The sequence below is a fragment of the Aulonocara sp. 'chitande type north' Nkhata Bay genome, linkage group LG1 (genome assembly GCF_057382095.1).
Source record: "Aulonocara sp. 'chitande type north' Nkhata Bay isolate Kocher_YH1m ecotype deep benthic linkage group LG1, A_spYH_male_GT1.1, whole genome shotgun sequence".
In the NCBI taxonomy this organism is placed as follows: Eukaryota; Metazoa; Chordata; class Actinopteri; order Cichliformes; family Cichlidae; genus Aulonocara; species Aulonocara sp. 'chitande type north' Nkhata Bay.
This window is the reverse complement of record NC_141344.1, coordinates 11,827,690-11,847,579: the sequence shown is the minus strand read 5'-3', so window position 1 is coordinate 11,847,579 and position 19,890 is coordinate 11,827,690. Positions and strand designations below refer to the sequence as shown.

General features: G+C 38.1%; 1 protein-coding gene across 1 annotated transcript; it reads left to right on the top strand.

Annotated features, from left to right (window-relative positions):
* Window positions 1–8,151: 8,151 nt before the first annotated feature.
* On the top strand, window positions 8,152–15,683 carry scamp5b (secretory carrier membrane protein 5b). Its single transcript, XM_086270182.1, has 7 exons — window positions 8,152–8,347; window positions 8,760–8,822; window positions 8,920–9,039; window positions 11,036–11,192; window positions 12,142–12,243; window positions 14,044–14,161; window positions 14,524–15,683. The coding sequence occupies exons 2-7, from the start codon at window positions 8,816–8,818 to the stop codon at window positions 14,701–14,703; spliced, it is 684 nt and encodes a 227-aa protein (XP_086126308.1). The 5' UTR covers window positions 8,152–8,347; window positions 8,760–8,815; the 3' UTR covers window positions 14,704–15,683.
* The last annotated feature ends 4,207 nt before the right edge of the window (window positions 15,684–19,890 follow it).

Below are 19,890 nucleotides of genomic sequence, written 5' to 3'. Positions count from 1 at the left end.
CACACGTTCACCAGACACTGGCTGGCTGGTCGTCGCTGGAGTCCTGAAAAGCTGTCGGTGATTTTAACACACCCTTACTTCGTCCTTTTTTCAGCCCCATGCTTTCCACTAAGACTTTATTGGTCCGGAGCGAATCCGTTGTGAAAAGCACCTGAAACATCAAATCTTTCGAAATACATGTTTATTCCAGGCGTCCTCTCTCTCTCTCTCTCTCTCTCTCTCTCTCTCTCTCTCTCTCTCTCTCTCTCTTTCTGTCTAAAATGATGAATTCGTTAGAGTTATGCCACAGTCTCTGCAAGAGAAACACCAAGTGTGGAGAATGGTCTGGCTAAGTGGTTATCTGTAATGACTGCTAATGCGTTGCCCTGAATGAACCCGATGTCGGAGCCACTTGGGATGTTTATGTGCGCTCATACATCAAAATACACATCAAACGTTAACCTTAATCATGCAACATCTACACTCAGTCATTCATGCACGCAGTATTTCTTCGTTTTTAATTATTTTTCTCCATTTCTTGTGTGTGTGTGTGTGTGTGCGTGTGTGTGTGTGTGTGTGTGTGTGTGTGTGTGTGTGTGTGTGTGTGTGTGTGTGTGTGTGTGCGTGTGCACCTTTGTTACCTACTGAATGAACGCCCGTGTGTGATAAAGCTGGTCAGTGTAAAGAAAAAATGGAGAGCTGGAGAGACAAATGTGCACCCAAAGCAAGTGCAGCCAAGAGGAGGAGGTGAGGAGGAGGAGGGGGCGTTGGTGGTGTGCATCCCAATCAATCAAACAGCTCGCCTCCTGCTCCGGGTACTGGGGGAACCACTGACTTCTGCATGCAAACACATAGCAGGAGCCAGCTGGAGCCCAGCCTTCCCGGAGCAGACAAAGACTCGCCTCGTGCAGCGCGCTCAGCATCACTGACACCAGCAGCATCCGCACATACACTACCATACAGAGAAGCGCTGAAGGAAAAACATAAATAAAAAGCACATGCTTTACCTGTTACATGTGGCTATACAGCAGTCCGAGTTCACGCTATAGCTGCTAATTACACTGTAAAAATCCATAGCGCCACATGTAACATTTGATGTGACATAAACTGCTAAATTGCTTGCTTGAATGAAAAAGAAATACCACCGTGATTCATTGTGGGCTCAGCTTATTCCATAATGTGTGGTTTCAAAGATATAGTTGACTCTCAAACAGGATCTACAATATATATACAAAGGATTCTTTCTATAGAGGAAAGACAAGCAATCATAAAAGGCTGTAATGAAGGACTTCCCTTTGGTAATAATATCTTGCCCAGCCAGATTTCTGCTCTCAGTGTATTCATTTAATACTGATGGGAGATTGATTTGAGCTGATGAAATGAAATGGGATGGATGTATTTCCCAGGTGTCTGATTAAAGCAAATGTCTGGGCCATCGGATTATGTGATTGCACTGGAAAACTAATAGCACCGCTGTGTCCTCTGTGATTGTGGTCAAGCTGCAATTTCCCTGCTTTTCCCTTTTCCTTCCCAGCTGCTCTGAAATGATGAACACAAACTACCAGCTTCTTGCTAATTAAGAGTTTTGGATATGTGCCTCCATCAGTGACACTGTGTATGTGTGCTGAATGTGGACCTCTTATCAAATGAAAGCAGTGTGTGTGTGCTTAGCAAAACATGATTATACAATACACCTGTTTGTTGCATAATTCAACATTCATAAGTCTTACCTGGTGGAAGGGATGATCCCCTTTGCTTTAACCTATGTTTTTGCTTTTTCTTTTTCCTTAAGTTTAACCTGATTCCCTTAAACCACAAAACCAAAAGAACATGCAGCAGCAACAACTGAAACATCATCTGCAACTTGTTACCCCCAACAGACACAGCTGGTCACGCACTCAGACTGAGACTAACTAGTTCAATCACAGAGTAACTACTCTGTGATTGAACGTCATCCTCTCATTAAGTAGTTTTATCTGATGCGAAAATTGTGTGCTCTGGGAATTATTACAGAATGTCGTTCCAGCAGGCACAAGTCAGTTTTCACTATGAAATAAAAGCCAGGATACCAAAAGACAGAGCAGGCCAGCTGCTGATGAAATTATTTACACTTTTGATGCGTTGCCCACTGAGACCAATTAGGACAGTAAATTTGTCTGGCTTAAGTCAACAACAAGAGGTTTGAGTAGTTTATCTTGGCAGTAGAGGTAGGCTGCCTTTGCTGTGTTTCTTCGAAAGCAAATTAGGTTTTTCTACTACAGACAGTGTTGTAATTGGTTGGTGAGGAGCTGAGCAACTGCGCTGAACTCCACAATATGTTCATCTTGTTAACTGCTCTTTTTACATTATTGGAAAACCTTTTTTGTTTTTAATAGGTAGTCCACGCACACTGCCTCCAGGTTGGCATTTTTTTTAATCAAACTACCTCAATGCTGTTTGTTTGGTGGGTTTTTTTTGTAATATTAACATTAGTATTGTAGTCACCATTAAAATAAGGTTCTATATATATGCTTATACTTTATGTATGGTATATTTAGGATTTCTTTTTAATTTGCTTTCTACCAGTATATTAATGTTGCCTGACAAATATACTAAATATATCATCCTAAATGTGTATTAGAGCAAAAGTCAAAATAAAACAATGGGGGCTTTCTCTTTTCTGTCTATGAGCTACAGGCTTATTTATGCAGCCTGCCTCATGATGACAACCTGTTTATTATTTATTAAGAAAAAAATACTGCTCAATTTACCGCTGTTGCATGTCCATTATAGGTACCCATATCCAGTCTGTGTGAACATAAGATAAGTGCATTTTTTACTTTAGGGAAAAAAATACACTTCCTTCAGTGTTTTTCAAAGAAATGTATACTGATATCATCACAAGGTTCATTAGCTACTCTGGAGAGTAGCTAATGTGGTTGTAAACTATTCATATGCCAAGATGATGTATGCACCATTACAAGTAATTATTGTGTGATAAATATGTATTTTGGTCTTTATGAAAATGCATTTATATGACCAAGTAAAAGATTTGGAAACTACTATTTCAGTTATTTCAAATGCTTATTTTATTACTGTCATTTTTTTTTTTTACCAGGGTGAGCTATGCTGTTTTGTGGTTCATTATATACAGCAATCAATAAGACTGTGTAGCAGTCAGTTACCGCCACAATTGCTTTTTTGCTTCTATTATTATTATTATTATTATTATTATTATTATTATTATTATTATTATTATTATTATTATTATTATTATTATTATTATTATTATCATTAGTAGTAGTAGTAGTAGTAGTAGTAGTAGTATTAATTAGGAGTCATTTGATCAAAGAAGTATTTAAAAAGGCCAGAAAATGATCCTGTTTTCTACAGCAAGGCTCTGTTTAGTTTTATTTAACCATGCCAGTATTAAAGAAAGTAGTAAGGAAATGAAAGCAGTTTTAATTAAGTTAGAACAATTATGACAAAAACATTACTTTGCTTCTTTCCCACATTGTTCATGTCCTTGTCTCTAGACCACTATGGCTGGAGTCTTGAGGCTGTGTGGTTTGTGTATTTAAATGCTGAGTACAGTTGCCCCCACAGTGACTGTCTGTCATCGTCTTCAAGGTCAGAAACACTCAGTTCCATCTGACAGCAGAGAGTCTCCTGAATAGGTAAGGAAATACCAGAGAAAGACTGACAGACAGTGCCCCCATCTGGAGTTTCCTGGCAAATGATCACGTCAGTCCCAGACTTTTACTGCATGGTCCATGTCAATAGTACATATATATGTAGTGTTTTTTACATTTCAAAAACTACAGTTGTCTGTGACTTCTCCTGCCTTTTTCTCCGATTAACTTTGCCTTCATATAATTTTTAGATTCAACTAAACCTTTATATTATTTGTACAACTAACGAAATTGTACATGCAAGTATGTCTTCCACTTCAAGTTGGGTTTAATCAACTACAGTGAAATGTTTAGAGAACAAACACTGTATGTTACAGTCCATGGTTCATGTTTGTAAATGAGGTTGCTGTATGACTGCCTTACCACAATGCTATTCCACCTCCTTCCACTGGAGGGGTGCCCTCCACATGCTTGGTCTGGAGGAAAGTGTCTCCATAGAAACTAAGACAACGGTGGCACATGGGCTTAGAGGCTGACTGGGCAAATGGTTTTTCTTTTGGAGGACAATGACACCAGGGTGCACTGGCGCTGAGTTGCAATTGAGAACATCAAGCAGAGATATTGAGTGTCAAACAACAGACACTCATTTTTGCCCAATTTAAAGTGCATTTTCACACCCAGTAATGAAGATAAATAAATGTATTCATGCATTCAGTACGATACAAGATGACTAGTGAGTGTTTGTGCACTATGCTGTGTGTGTGTGTGTGTGTGTGTGTGTGTGTGTGTGTGTGTGTGTGTGTCTGTGTGGTGGTGAAGGCTTATACTTCCACCTTTTAGTTACATTTTTAAATGAAATATTAGCACAAAATTGAAACAAAGTCTAACAGGTTACTTTTTTTTTTCAGAAAATAAAACACACTTTTAAATGAATAACATATAACCTATTATTTACCCATACAAATGTTTGTCATATTTATGGTTTTCTTTTGGTTTAATTACAAATATAGGAAGCAGAGAAGAAATTTTCACTCAACATAAGCATTTATGATAACATGTCATTGGATCCTTCATTTCCTCTTTTATGCTTCTTATCCACGTTTTTCTCTCCTATCTCTGTTATTATCTAGTTAATATCCTGCCTTTTATCTACACCCTAATCAAGTTGATGACAAAACATGACTTCCCCAAAAATTGCCCACTGTGTTGCAACAGTATCCCGCTGGCTAATCTCATGTAGGGAAATCTGACCACCACTCCATAGAGGAAGCAGCCCCTCTCTTAATTAGCTCAAAAGGTAGACAGAATCAAAATCTCAGCTGAAGATTATGGGGGGGGGGGGGGGGGGGGGGGGGGGTTGTTTCTTAAAAAGCTCATCCTAATGACGTGATATTAATGTCATCTTAATGACAGGACTAATAGGATGAGCCTGGGTTAGAATAAAGATGATTGAGGCAGAGTGAGGGATGGAGAGACAAAAACAGATAAAGAAAAAGGAAAACGAGACCACTCACAGTCGACTATACTGTACATTTCTTTGAAAGCCCAGTAGCATGATGGCCTTAGAACCCCCTCGCTAAGCTTGTCTAGACTGAAACTGCTTCAGATTAATATTAATGAAGTGAGAGGACAAAAAATTACAGAGGTGTGGAGAGTGACAGTGTCAGATGAGAGACGTGAGAAGGGACAGCTTATTAGCTTTACATCTTTAGCGGGCTTGATTTGACAAGTGATGGCAGTTGATTACAATTTAGTTTTAATGATATGGTGATATATTGCAGTTCTTTTTTGTTGCAAAGAGAACACTAATTTAGACTCTTATGGCATAAGGCAGATCTGTCTGCTGGCTCTGACAGCTAACACTAATTTGTTTTCATTTACACAGCTACTACAGTTCAAGACATACCCTAAATTAAATTTGGAAATCCAGCGTTGCACTTTCTGTGTCATATAACTGCTTCCTTTAAAGGGTTAGCTGCAACATGGCTGAAAACAGTATATAGGTATCATTTTCTGAAGTAAATTATCCAATAACAACAGTACAACACACTTGTAATAATAACATCACAACAACAAGCTTAAAATTGGATCCTGTATATCTAAAAGAAAATCTTGATTTTTGAATGTTTTCTATTTGATGTCTGCACTTTTTATTTAGTGTTCATTTTTACAACTTATTACACCCATGAACAAGTTATCTGTGGTATTATCCACAGCTTTTACAAAAGACAAGTTACTGTGCGGTAGGAAAACATTAATGTATTATTATATTGTCATTTTCAGAATAAAAGTTGTCATAAACTACACACCAATTATTTTCCTTCCAATTTTGTAAAAATTTCTTGTTATAAAATGACATCAGGAGCACACCAGCATGTGATTGACAGATTATAGCAGTTTCTGTGTCTCTTTCTTACAAATGCAGTCTTATTTTTCTCCTCAGCTGCTCCCATTTAGAGATCGCTACAGCGGATCATCTGCCTTCATCTCACCCTATTCCTAGCATCCTCCTCTGTAACACCAACCCCCTGTCCCTCTTCAGTGCATCTATGAATCTTACTCATTTCATGACTGCAATCATGCCATTTTTTTCAGTATCAGCTAACTTCAGTTGATTTTATGACTTTGGTATTATTGTTTGAATCACTTTAGTGGTTTTGTTGCTTAATTAGGAAATAAATAAAGCCTTTTATAGAGGTACACAAAGACAGTCTTTTGTTCTGTTTTATACTTCTCAAGAATTAAATAAAGACTAAATCTACAACACACTACGGTTAGAATTTATTACTATTACATGAGCCCTGTTTTTGGAAATAACTACCATTACAGTATGCTACCTTGACATATTTTTTATTGTGAAAAAATATTTTCTGGCCCACACTTGCCTAAGAAAAAGCAGACAGAGAAAAATCAAATTGAATTTACTGTACATTGTGTGATCAACTCACCAAGGTTGACTCTGACCCGAGATGCATCATGTCAGATACTTGAAGGACACATTTTTTTCGTCCGCCTCCTTCTTTGTCTGCCTCCGCTGACTGGTTTCCTGTTACTGAATACTGTTGGAGGACACCTTTTCACCTGCCTGAGTCTTGCTGTTGAGTTCAGCGTATCAAACTGAGTCGTCTGTATCAAACAGTGTCGGGGGCAGCCTATACTAAAGATGTGATGACTTCTGAAAATGTCGAGTTGAAAATGAAGTGAACAGACTGAAACATTATCCTGGGGAATTTGCTCATTAAAGTCAAGATTGATCCCGTGGTTTGCATCATAAATACTTCACTATTAAGTAAAATAAACAAATAGATGCAGCCTTGTTGGTGGATCTTTGCATAATATTCATCATTAAAAAAAACAAACGAATTCCCCTCTGAAATCGTCAGCTCTTTAAATGACAGCAACTATGCAAAACTATGATCTTTAATCTTTAATTTTTGTTTGGAATATTAAAGGTTAATGAAGCAACTATGCAAAACAAGTTTGCATAGTTGCTTCATTAACCTTTAATATTCAGAACAAAATTAAAGATTCATGACGAGGAAAGAAATTCAGATTCTTTATGCTTTGTAAGGTCTCCAGGCTTCCTTTAAAACTACGCCCCACAGTAAAACCATGGTTCAACAAGATAATGCCCCACTATGAACAACCTAGTAATGCAGTCCTAGTATATTAATCACAGGTAACATTTAGTGTCGATTAAGTGCTTTTACTTTAACATGCATTACTATGCAAAGGTCATGAGCCACCCCTCATTTATTTATATTTTCTCATCATTTTTAAAATGTGACCTGACACAGGATCTGAGAGAACAGATGGATTATCTGGTCTTTCAGTTGATCCACCGAAGCCTCATCAAAAATGGTTTCAGTGGAAGGTGGCTGTCAACAAGCCATTCTAGAAGAATAAGGAGAAAGGAATGGGACTTACCAAATTACTCAAGTAATGAACTGAAAATCTGACTGTAACTGTGTTAAAGAAGAAAGGTGACCATACCAAATATTGGCGATCAAGCTCGTTACAATTATACACACTCTGCTTTCATATAATGTATGTATGTATGTTTGCACTTTTTCTTTAGACCCGAGTTAGACCACTGTACCTATTTCTCATTTTTCTAACAAAATATAGAAATAGAAATCATTTTAGTGTTTAGGCGAACAACTATCTCAAGCTTCACGCTTAGGTTTAGAAAGGAAAGTGTCCCGAATGGTGGTGTTACACCACGCAGAGTTTGGTAAAGCTGGATTTCTACATTATGAAGGAATTCCCTCTTGTCTTTTTTTTCTTTTCTTAAACAGCGTACAATTATATATATATTTTTAAACATCGCCACTGCTGATGTGATTAGAGGTGTGACCTGATTAGACGTTTCCAGTTCACAATTAATGTCTGCAAGTTGCTTTAGGACAACTGTAAATACTGAGGAGGGTGGTTAACGCCACTTTTGTTTTAGCAGCGTGTTCAGCACCATGGACAGAGAGCCAAACAATGATTGGGTCAACAATACAACGTCAAGGATTAGAGTAATCAGGCCATTGGTCTGAATCAAAGTGACAGCAGATTGAAGCACGGTGATTGGCCGACAGACAGCATAGTTAGGATCGATTCCTGTAGTCATACAGAGCAAAACAAAGTCTTGAAATAGTTTAACAGTTTACCTGTAGATTCCGTTCGATTGGATTTCATCTGTTTAAAGCGAAGGTGAAGCTTCGGTTGTAGAGCACGTTAAAGAGAGGAGCGGCTGCTCTCTGGAGGAGGTAAGCAGATTATGTTTCCTGCCGAATCCGTAATTCCTGGCTCTGCAGTTCAAATACATGTGCACGGAATGTGTGTTGGAACATTTCATTCGATGAAATGCGGCTTGCTTGTTGATCGTCACTGGGTTTGGGGGCAGATTGCCTGATTTATGTTTCTGTTAAACGACTAAAGTGTTATCAGCACCACTGGGACATGACTGGGAGAGCACACACATTAAATCCCCCGGCAGAATGTCGACGGAGACGTGAATTTGTAACATTCTCCTTCCTCTAAAGTACACTGTGTTTATGTGGCAGCGATGTAGAATCCATTCCTTCACCGGACTTCCTCCGTTGCCAGTGACATGCAGTTGAAACGCATGCAAAGTGCTATACACACTATATTAATCTGAAATGTTTTCTAACTTCACAGGCTGAAAAGTCTGAAAGAGGGATTACTCGAAACAGCAAGCTTTACAGTATTTCCCAATGGCCGGTCAGTAAATAAACTGTGACGAACTGAAGTCAAAATTAAAACATTACTCACCCGGATGTATTTAGTGTTATAACTGGTATTGAACTGTTTATTGCAGAGCCAAATTTCCCCCCACTGCCTGGATTCATTCCTCTCAAGCCGTGTTTCTACCAAGACTTTGAGGAGATCCCTGAACAGCATCGCAGCATGTGCAAGAAAATGTACCATCTGTGGATGCGTAAGTGAATAAAACTGAAGTTATATGTTATATGTTATTTTTTTGATTGTCATGATGCAAAGCTGTCATGAAAATGCAACTCCTATACAAACTTCCGAGCTTATGTTTCAAGAGAGAAACTCTTTTTTTCTACCTTGGCTATAACAGAAAAACAGAAAAAAATAATTTTCCTGAAGGCCCCATAAAGTGTCTTATCCTCTGTGATCAGCTGATGATAACAACTATGAAACAGAAGGGCAGTGGTTTACAAGGGTCCTTTAGGTCCAAGAAGATTTTTTATGGGCTGTGGCTGTAATGTCCTGACTGGTTTATTTGTTAATGAGTCACAGCACTGACCAGATGGCCTTGGTTTGAGCAGAGCAGTAACAGTAAAATTGTGTTGAACAATCTTTGCCAGGAGCAGTTTCATCAAAGTTTACTGCACTATAAACATGAAGTACAGTGGTGTTTGCGACATTGCTGTACTCTGAAACTTCCTGCCTGTTCATGAATTCATGTAAGAGAACTGAGGGCAGGAGGAAGGGTGCGAAAGAGCTCAAAAATGATGTATCACTGACACAGGAGTCAGTGTCAGAACTGCTATAAGGAGCAGGGCAATACACCAATACGCAGTAAAAAGTATTAAAGGTGAAACAAGATTGTTAATACTTGCAAACAGTTTTGGTCAAATGAGACAAGTTCAGAAGTGAATTTTGTTAGTTGGGGATTTGGCAAAAGGGCCATATTGTGATAGGGGTAAGATGAGAATCAGTAAGTGTTTTAAGTAAAGATAGGGAGGGATTCACCAGTAAAGACTGTGAATATAAACGGTTAAAAAACATAGTTTAAGTGTGACATTTTCAAGGGAAAACTGTAAAGAATTTATAATTTTCTTTATCATCATTGCATTATATAAGAAAACAGATTAAGAGAATCCAGAGAAGTTTTTGACCACAAGGGACGAGGCTGAGAATCAGTATGGGAAGGCCTGCAGTTCAGATCTGTCACCCACTGAAAAAAATTGGTGCATTGTGAAACAAAAAATACAATAAAGGAGACCACACATTTTTGAGGAGCTGAAATCTGACATCAGGCAAGATAGTGAAAACATGTAGCTATGAAAGCTACAAGGGTTGGTCTCCGCTGCCTCTCTAACTCATTAAAGAGATTGCTGCTAAAAGAAGAGGTGATGCAACACAGTTGTAAACATGACTCTGTCTTGAAATGTGATACAATAAATTTAAAACAAGTTCTAAAATCAGTATTACAAAAACAAAACCAATCAATTAGTTTCAGCATTTGAGATGATTTTTTGTGTATTGCAGAAAGAAATACATGTTTTAAATGATTTACAAACATTATATTCTTTAAATATTTACCTTTTAGGTGCTATTTTTTAAAGAAAATGTTATAGCAGGAAATATGCATCTGTCACACTGAAGAATTTATAATTGCTCTAAATTTCTTTTTGCGTGCGACTTAAAAAAAAAAGAGATAAACATAAGCAGGTATTGAAAGTCCCAATCTGCTCAGATTTTTGCCTTCTGCCATGATGCACACACGGCTTGTTATTTTTGTGCTCGAGTACTTTTTCTTCATTTAATTTGTGAAAATCATTCTAAGCTAACAGGAATTTTGCTGTGCTGTGCATTGGGGAAAGTGTTTTCCAAATAGCTGTCATGTGCCACCTGTGCAGTGCTTCACTTTTTTCTCTTTTTCTTGTAAAGTTTTTCAAAATTTCCCCAAAGACCAACATTTGAAACTGACATAGAGCTCTTGTTTAGTTTAAAAACCAAAACTGGAATGTGAATGCAGAGGCTGAAATGGAGCCAAGTGTTGGTAATAGAAAATGACTTCAGCTAAAAAGTTATTTGTGGCTGTCTCCTCTTTACTTTTCCAAACTGGTCCATAGTTATGCATGTTTATGTATCAGACAGGTGTTTTTTAGGGCTTTTTCTTTTGCATCAATGCTTGATTTGTTGTTGTTGTTGTTGTTGTTGTTGTTGTGTTCTTACAGTTAACAGTGCCACACTTGTTGTGAATCTTTTTGGCTGCTTTGCTTGGATGTTTGGTGGAGGTGGTGTGACAAACTTTGGCATGGCCATCATCTGGGTCCTCATGTTCACTCCTTGCTCATATGTCTGCTGGTTCAGGCCCATCTACAAGGCCTTCAAGTAAGTCAAACATGAAGTAATACAATAATACCAAGCACTGTTTTTAACTATGTTAGTTGGAATGAAGTTGTTGTGTTATGTTTTAGATGTCATAGTATTAAGACCTTTTAAATATTATGTGTTATAGTTTCACACAAAAATAGTTCATGGTTGTTGTTGTTTTTAGCCCAAAATTAAGAGAAGTCTTTGAGATGCAGCTTTAAATGAGAGGTACAGATGTCTTTTCATATAAACAGGAAAAGGACATGAAATTTAACCCCTCTGGGTAAGGACCCAACTCTGACAAGGCAGCTCAAGATCCATCTATGTCACGATTCACAGGGAAAGAAAGAATTTTCCAGTTGTGGATAGCTCCCTGGGTCACTTCAACACACTATTCCATAGAAACAGTTAGCATTTGCAGTACATGAACCTTTCATAAATTGTTTATAAGATGAAAAAATGTATATATACTCTTTCATTTATGAACATGAAAATTGGACATTGTTAAATATGACAGAAAACAAACATAAAACAAACTCACTCTGAGTCTTACATAGATTAAATGCTAACGAAGCTGAATACACATCTAAAATAGTGGTCTGCTCTTGTTTTGTCTTTAAGCTAATTTGTCCTCCATTTTTGTAAAGTGCTGAGTAGCAACAGGGATAAATGTCCCTTCAGGGACAGAAGGACACTCAGAACATTCTCTAACCTTTCGCTGAAGGGTAGTGCAATTTTCATATGCTCTGCTGACATGAATATATTGTCTCATGCGCTGACACACTACATGGCAGCAGCATGTAGTTGCTGACTGGGCTGCCAAGAGAGATGTTGATGTCGAGTAGGGGAAACTGTCTTTGTTTAAAACAGTAGATGATGCAACATGTAGACATACAGTATATAGCACTAAATTTAGCTTCACAGATGTAACTGCTTAATAGTCTTTTTTTTTTTGTATTCTTCACAGGAGTGACAGCTCTTTCAACTTCATGATCTTCTTCTTTGTGTTCATGGCTCAAGTTGGGATTAGTGTCATCCAAAGCATAGGCATCCCAGGATGGGGAGTATGGTAAGACTGGGCAGAAGTGTCAGGCACAACTTCACTTACTTTCAAGGTGCAGAGAAGAGTATAACGTCTGAAGAGAATAAAGCTCCAGCAACACTTCTAATATAAATTAATAACTTTATTTTTTGTTTAACATGTTTTGGGTTGTTGGCTTAATGGTAACCCTAACGAAGGTTACAAACCCAAACATGCCTGTCATACTCAAAGAGCAGACGGGACCCAAACGCAGACTTAGAATGCAGTTCGTGAATTTATTTTCAGCAGGGGTGACCAACCTGGGTCAAGACACCTGAATCAAATGATTAGTTCATTACCAGGCTTCTGGAGACTTTCAAGACATGCTGAGGAGGTAATTTAGCCATTTAAATCAGCTGTGTTGGATCAAGGACACATCTACAACCTGCAGGACACCGGTCCTTTGAGGCCTGGAGTTGGACACCCATGATTTACAGTGATGTGTTACAGTGTCTTTCTGTGGAACCTCCACAGATCCTATGCACAGTATACAAGCCGATGGTCAGATAGATTTCACTGTCTTTAGACTCGATAGCAAAACAGTTCACACTCACACGGAAAAATCCTCTTTGAGGAAAACAGAGAAGACTCCTTGAAAGAAGAGAAACACACAAGGACCCAGCTGATAAACTTACAGAACAGGAGTGAGTATCTACCTCTACTGAAGGAATTTTCTCAGTATTTGAAGAGAGCTGACTGATTACCAGATGAGTAGTAGGTGAGTTGATTACTACAGGTGTGCCAGGCTGGAGGGCGGGGCCTAAGAGGATCACACCTCTGAAAGGTAAGGTGTTGTTACCACACACACACACACACACACACACACACAAACAAACAGAGAGAGAGAGCGCACCAAGGTGGAGAGTGAGAAAGACTGACAGAAGTACCAGGAGGACTGAAGCACTATGACAATGTCGGTCAAACAATATATTGTTTCTGGAGCGTTATCCTCTTCAGAGTCACAGTAAACTATAAACTTATATACTACTACTTATATATGTCATATACTGTATGTCTAATTTGTTTACATTTGACTTACAATGTTCAAATTTGGAAAGGCATATTTTTGTGTTTATTAATCTATTCAGATATTTGTTATGAAAATTACAATTATATTTTGTATAGTTAACTGTTCTGACACTAAAACAATTTAAACTTAATTCTAAAACAATAAATGGTATTACACAAATGCCACAGACAGTTTGGCAGACATTTTTACCAGCATACGTGCATGTTTGATCAATTGCTGTGCAAATAAATCTGAACATTAAAATTGGACATTGTTTAATATGTCAAAAAACAAGCACAAAAATTAAACAAACAGTTAATCCCAACAAGTGTGTTTTAGGTGCATAAATAGTTTAAGTTCAGGTTAGTTGAGATGTATTTTTGAAGACTTTGTTGCTTTCATTAACATGACAGTGATGGACCATCAGATATGGCCCTCGTATAACTTTTATGATAGTCCTGTTATTAGATTTTGAGAGGCTGTTAAAGCAATCCTCAAAATGTCACCTTACTCAAGCTGATGATCACAAATTAATATTATGACAGTCTCCATAAAGTTTATAAATGTCACCATGTGCAATTCCATACCCTCATGCATAAGCTATAAAACTTTTAAACTTTATACTAAAGTATTTAAAGTCTACAAAATCATTGCCATTTGACAGCCTGATGTTCAGTGGTAATATGAGTCAGTCCAATAGCAGATTCCTGTAGCGTTAAGATTCTAAAATTAAATCCTCTTTTTTTCATTGCCGTAATGGTCCTTTCTATCTTTTTCAGTGGTTGGTTGGCTACTATCTCCTTTTTCAGCTATAATATTTTGATCGCACTGATCATGCTGGTCCCTACAATCATGTTCACTGCTGTGGCCTGTCTGTCCTTCATTGCACTCACCAGGGTAAGACTTTTACTGGTGCATTACTTCAAGGGAGGAAAGTAGATAGGTATTTCTTATAAAGGCTAATTCTATTAAATTGAATTTTTCAAAAATTATTTATCTGTAGCTTCAAGGCCATGTTCATTCCAGAAATTTGATTAATTTTATTCATTCCTGCAGAGCAGCACTGTTGGGTTTACCACTAAAATGAGAATCCTTTTAAGTATCTACAGCCCTATACAAATGGTTTAGGTCTACAGAATTAAGGATTAGGAAATAAAGTATCTAATCTATGTCAGCATCAACTTAAGTAATTAAACCTACTTTACTTTTAGTCTATAATTGCTTCTTGATAATGACTTGTTATTCCACTTTGAATGCAGATCCATAATTTCTACCGGGGCAGTGGGGCTAGCATGACTAAAGCTCAGGAGGAATGGTCCACTGGAGCCTGGAAGAACCCTCATGTCCAAGCAGCAGCCCAGCAGGCTGCCATGGGTGCTGCAGCTGGAGCAATGCAGGAGCAGTACTCCAGCCCGCAATACAATGAAAACCAGATGTAGAATTTCAAGACAGAAGGTCAAGGACATGAAGTCACAGCAATGCCAAAGGCTGAACAACCAGGCTGTGAAGATCTTAACGATCTCTATTGACAGGGTTGATTCTTAAAAAGCAACTCTTTCTTACACTATGCAAACAAATAGCTCTTAACATATATAGGAAGCTGGAATTTTGCCTTCCTCTATTAAAGGACATACTAATCATTTGTAGTCTTTTACACGTGTTTCGTATGTGTTTTTACTCTTCAAATGAAAGTAGTTTTCAAGACGTAGTAGCTCCATTCTATGAGTTGGATATTAATATGTCAATCTGCATGTTTTTGTAGCAAGTTTTACAAACGAGGTCAAAAAGGTTATAACCACCTTTGAAGTATTTAAATGAACGTATTATTATACTAATGTACTGTTAGAATGATGAACTATTTAGGAAGTTGCTTCATCTTTTCTTTTTTGACTTAAACCAAAGATCCAGTGTCACTTTGCAACTTTATATTAGATGATGCTACTCTGTAAAATCTAACTAAAACCTCATTAATGCTTCTATGCAGTTCATCGGGGATTGCACTGTAAAATCAAAGGAAGCTGCAGTACTGAATGGTGTATAACTGTTACAGTAAGAAAGAGTATTATTACAAGCCTTCAGGTGGAAATATATTTGGAGGGCCCTCTTTGATGTCCTTGGTGCTTCTTGTTGACATGCTTATTTTCCACCAAAAAGCATCAGATTTACATCACAGGTTTAAATGAGTTGTAATGGTTATTTTACTTTTAGAAAAACAAAAAGCATTAGATATCTGACATGTGTTCTGATCTTCAGTTTGTCTAGAAAAGTCACTGTTTTGTATTGAATGTCAATTTAGGGTGTGCCCATTTGTAAGATGCAAATGTACCATTTGCCAGAGAATCAGCCTCTTGCTGTTTGGCAGGTTGACCACAGAGAGGCGCTGATGGTTTTAGCATGAAATAAAAAGCTCCAACACTTACCAATTACCTTCATTTATCCTTCACAGATTACAGTCTGCACTTATTGTATTGGGTTATTTTGTCATGTGCATGTTTTAGCTGTAAGATTCTTTTTTGTTGTTGTTACATGAATCACACACAAACTTGTATGGCCTGCTGATCAGGCCACATAAGCAGGAGTAGGATACCCCCACAAGCCCAAGAAGTGGAATATGGGATTAAAATATTATTGCTTGAAATCATTCCAGGTACAGTTGCTGGTGAATGGCATGGATTGTCACTCCAAATTCAATGTATTTATTTATTATTTATTTTTTTTAAAGAAGGAAACAAGAGCCCTAGGAAGCTTCACTGTCAGGTATCATGATGAGCAAGCAAACACATATCCATTTTATGGCTTGTAACAAATTATGTTTCCACTGGAAATATATACTATATATACTGGCATGGTGATACTTTACAATACAAAAAGGATTTTCTTTGGCTGAAGTGAAAGACCAAAGTGCACCAAACTTTACTATATAAATGCAGGCTGTTAACTTTGTTCTAAGATTTTCCTTCCACTGATTGCAAATAGTTTTTCATATTATTATTTTGTGCTTTACTGAAGGAGGTTGCTTGGCAAAAACTCTATTTGTTTCCTGTTTGACTGTTTTCTCATATTTGCCCCATTTAATCAAGACGTTGTACTCAATCATTAAAATGTGATTTTAAATCGTTTCCAATACATTACACACAGCAAATGGTACTGCGGCCACCAGTAGCGGTTTTAGATACGGGCGACACGGGCGGTTGCCCGGGGCGGCATCGTGGTGGGGAGCGGCATCACGGGCATCGGCCAAAAAAAAAAAAAAGCTCCCCCGACGTCAGCCAGCGCATATTGGGAATGGCGTACGCACCGATCGGTTTTCTATCGCCCATTTGCGGGGAGTAACGGCGCCCTTCGTTTGCGAAGTGCGCCTGCTGCTTGCGGCGCAGGGAGGAGAGGGCGGGGCGGCGGGGGATTCTCTGACCGGCTGGAGCAGCACCTAACCATCTCGCAAAATAAAACAAAATAAAAACAAAACAACAAACACGAAAACACCAGACATTATGATACAGACTTATAATTGGCACCGATGTTTTTTCGAAATTCTATAGTGAGCACTCGGTGCACCTGCTTGCTGCCGAAGTCAAAGTAAACTTTATTATCATCTCCGCTACATACAGTCCAGTATATAGAGAGACGAGACGACGAGGCTCCAGTTACAGCAGTGCAAGTAAACAAACAATATATATAAGAAGAGTAAGAAAATAAATATACACTTTAGGACTAGGGGTAAAGGGATCAATAACAATTTAATATTTACAGTTTGATGATTTAAAGTCTCACACACAACCCGTCGAAAGGGGGGCTGCTTCCAAATAGAGCACATTTCATTTATAATGCTGTAAATCCAAGCCCATTATGTATTTATGACTTGAATCCTGGGTTGTGTGAAATCTCAGAAATAAACCCTAGAGACGAAGTGAATCTGTGAACTAAGGTGTAGGTCTGTTAGGTTATGTTGTGGTGATCCTCGGGTTGAGAGATGGGTGTTCATACTGGAGTGCAAAATTAAAACCAATGGAAGATGGACAAGAAAAGTTCAAAGCCATCAGGTCCTCAGTTTAGAAAAAAGAGAAAAGAAGAGGAGGAGAAATGAGCAAAAGATGCAGGTAAGCAGATGTGTGATTGGATAATGGCAGGTCATCCTGAAACAATCAGAATCAGAATACTTTATTAATCCCTAAGGAAATTATGTGGGTTACAGTTGCTCCAAGAAGAAATGGTAAAAATAGTAACAGTAACAGACTAAACTCCAAACAATACAATATGTTACAGATTTTAGTATTAATTAGTCATTGTCAATTGTTGATTTGTCCTGTTCTCATTGCATGACGAATTATGATGGCTGTTTGGTATCCGTTTGCATACTATGCATACTCTCTCTCTCTTCATATGTGTGTCTGTGTACAACCGTTTTATGTTAATGTACAGTCTTTAATAAATTTTGTGTGTCTGGGGGCGCCAGAGGGCGTGTTCGCCCAGGGCGCCAACGCCAAACAGGCTAGGACCGCCACTGGCGGCCACATTTAAACACTGTTAAAATGGCAAATTAAAAAGGAACTTACTTTGCCTGTAGATGGCAGCATTGGCCCTCTGTGGTGGACCACCAGTCACACTGACTGTCCACCAGGGGCACTACATGACCTTTGTTTTTCTTTACAATTAAGTATTTATAAAGTCTGATCCAAAAACATGAAAATGCAGAATTGATATTACTTGCCTACATTGAACTTTGGATTTATTTCTGAACTTACATGCAGCAAATGCAATTTCTCCCTAGACAAACTGGTGACCATCCCAGATTCAAAATGCATTTTAAACGGATTTATCTGTGGATGTTGTTGTCCTTTATGGTTTCCCTCTTTTTCCATTTTAAGAGTGATAGAATTACTATGTATATATACAGTGATACAGAAGCCCAAAGGACCCACTGACAGCAACCAGCAAACACTGTAATTGCCATACGCATGGAAATCTCTTGTGACAAGCACTGACAGCAAAGACTTGTGTCTTCAGGTAAACAGGACCGCTTGTCAACTACAGAATATAGTCAGTGATTCATAACAAATCAAGGCTGACGATATGTAGCGCTTTTGTATATTCTGCTTTGCAAATCATACTGCGTGCATCTCAGAATTTCATTTTGCTTACAAAAAAGGAGATCTGACCTAATTGCCAACTGAATAAATAACATAAGTTTATACTGGACATTCAGTTAATGATGCTGAGTAAGAACCACGGGGGTCAAAGTTATCCTGACTTGTAATTCTTATTGTAACAAATTTACTCCAAGATCCTGTACAGGCCGCTGCACTGGCTTGTTTGTGACATTGTGTAGCTAAAACAAAACAAACAAATAAATAATACACTGCTGCACTTTTTTGTCTTCAACTATGTTTCACTGTTTTAAACATTTCTTGGATCCTGGATTAGTGTACATAAACCTCACCATTTTAACAAACATGTGGCATCTTCCTTTATATTTGCTGAAATACGCTCACTGGCCACTCCATTAGATACAACTTGCTAGTACTAGGTTGGATCCTCTCAGGCTTCAGAAGTGCTTTGATTCATCGTGGCATAGATTCAACAAGGTGCTGGAAACATTCCTCAGAGATTATGGTACATATTGACTTGATAGCATCACACAGTTGCTGCAGATTTGTTCCACCACATCCCAATGGTGTTCTGTTGGACTGGTACTAAGCCCAAAAAAAGTCTGCCAAGAAAATATCCCCTACACCATTACACCACCAGCAGGCTAAATCACTGATACAAGGCAGGAAGGGATCCATGCTTTCATGTTGTTTACACCAAATTCAGACCCTATCATCCAATGGGGTGATAGGGTCACAGCTGAAATTGAGAACAGGTAATGTTTTTTCCAATCTTCTATTGTCCAATTTTGGTGAGCCTGTGCACAGTTTCGTGTTCTTAGTTGACAGGAGTGGTGTGGTCTTCAGCTGCTGTCGCCCATCTGCTTCTGCATACCGTGGTTGTAATGAGTGTAATTTCAGTTACTGTTGCCTTCCCATCAGCTTGAAGCATTCTAGCCAGTCTCCTTTTACGTCTTGTATCCTGACAACTGCTGCTCTTTGAATGTTTTTGCTTTTTTCAGAACATTTGCTGTAAACCCTAAAGATAGTTTGTGCGAACATTTCTTTAGATCACCAGTTTCTGAAATACTCAGACTAGTCAGTCTAGCACCAATCAAAATGCAACATTGAAATTCCCTTTAATTATCTTTCTTTGTCATCTGATGTTCAGTTTGAACTTCAGCAGTTTGTCGTGACCATGTCTAAATGCCTAAATGCAATGATTTGCTATCATGTGACTTACTGTCCTAATAAAGTGGCCACTGAGTGCATTACCTCAGCAGGAACAACCTGTAAACACACTGATAATAGATCCATCCTTTAATTCAATGAACAGCTGATAAGAGGACGATTATGATTTATTTAAATATTCATATCTTTGAGTAATAAGTATCTGCTGAATCTGAAATGTGACTCAAACTGATAATGCTTTCTTTCAACTGAAACTGCTTTAAGTCATCTATGAAAGGCAATGCATTAGATTGCAAATGTATTTGGGTTTCACAAGGAAAGATGTGTTGTAGTTCAAACATCATAAAAGTT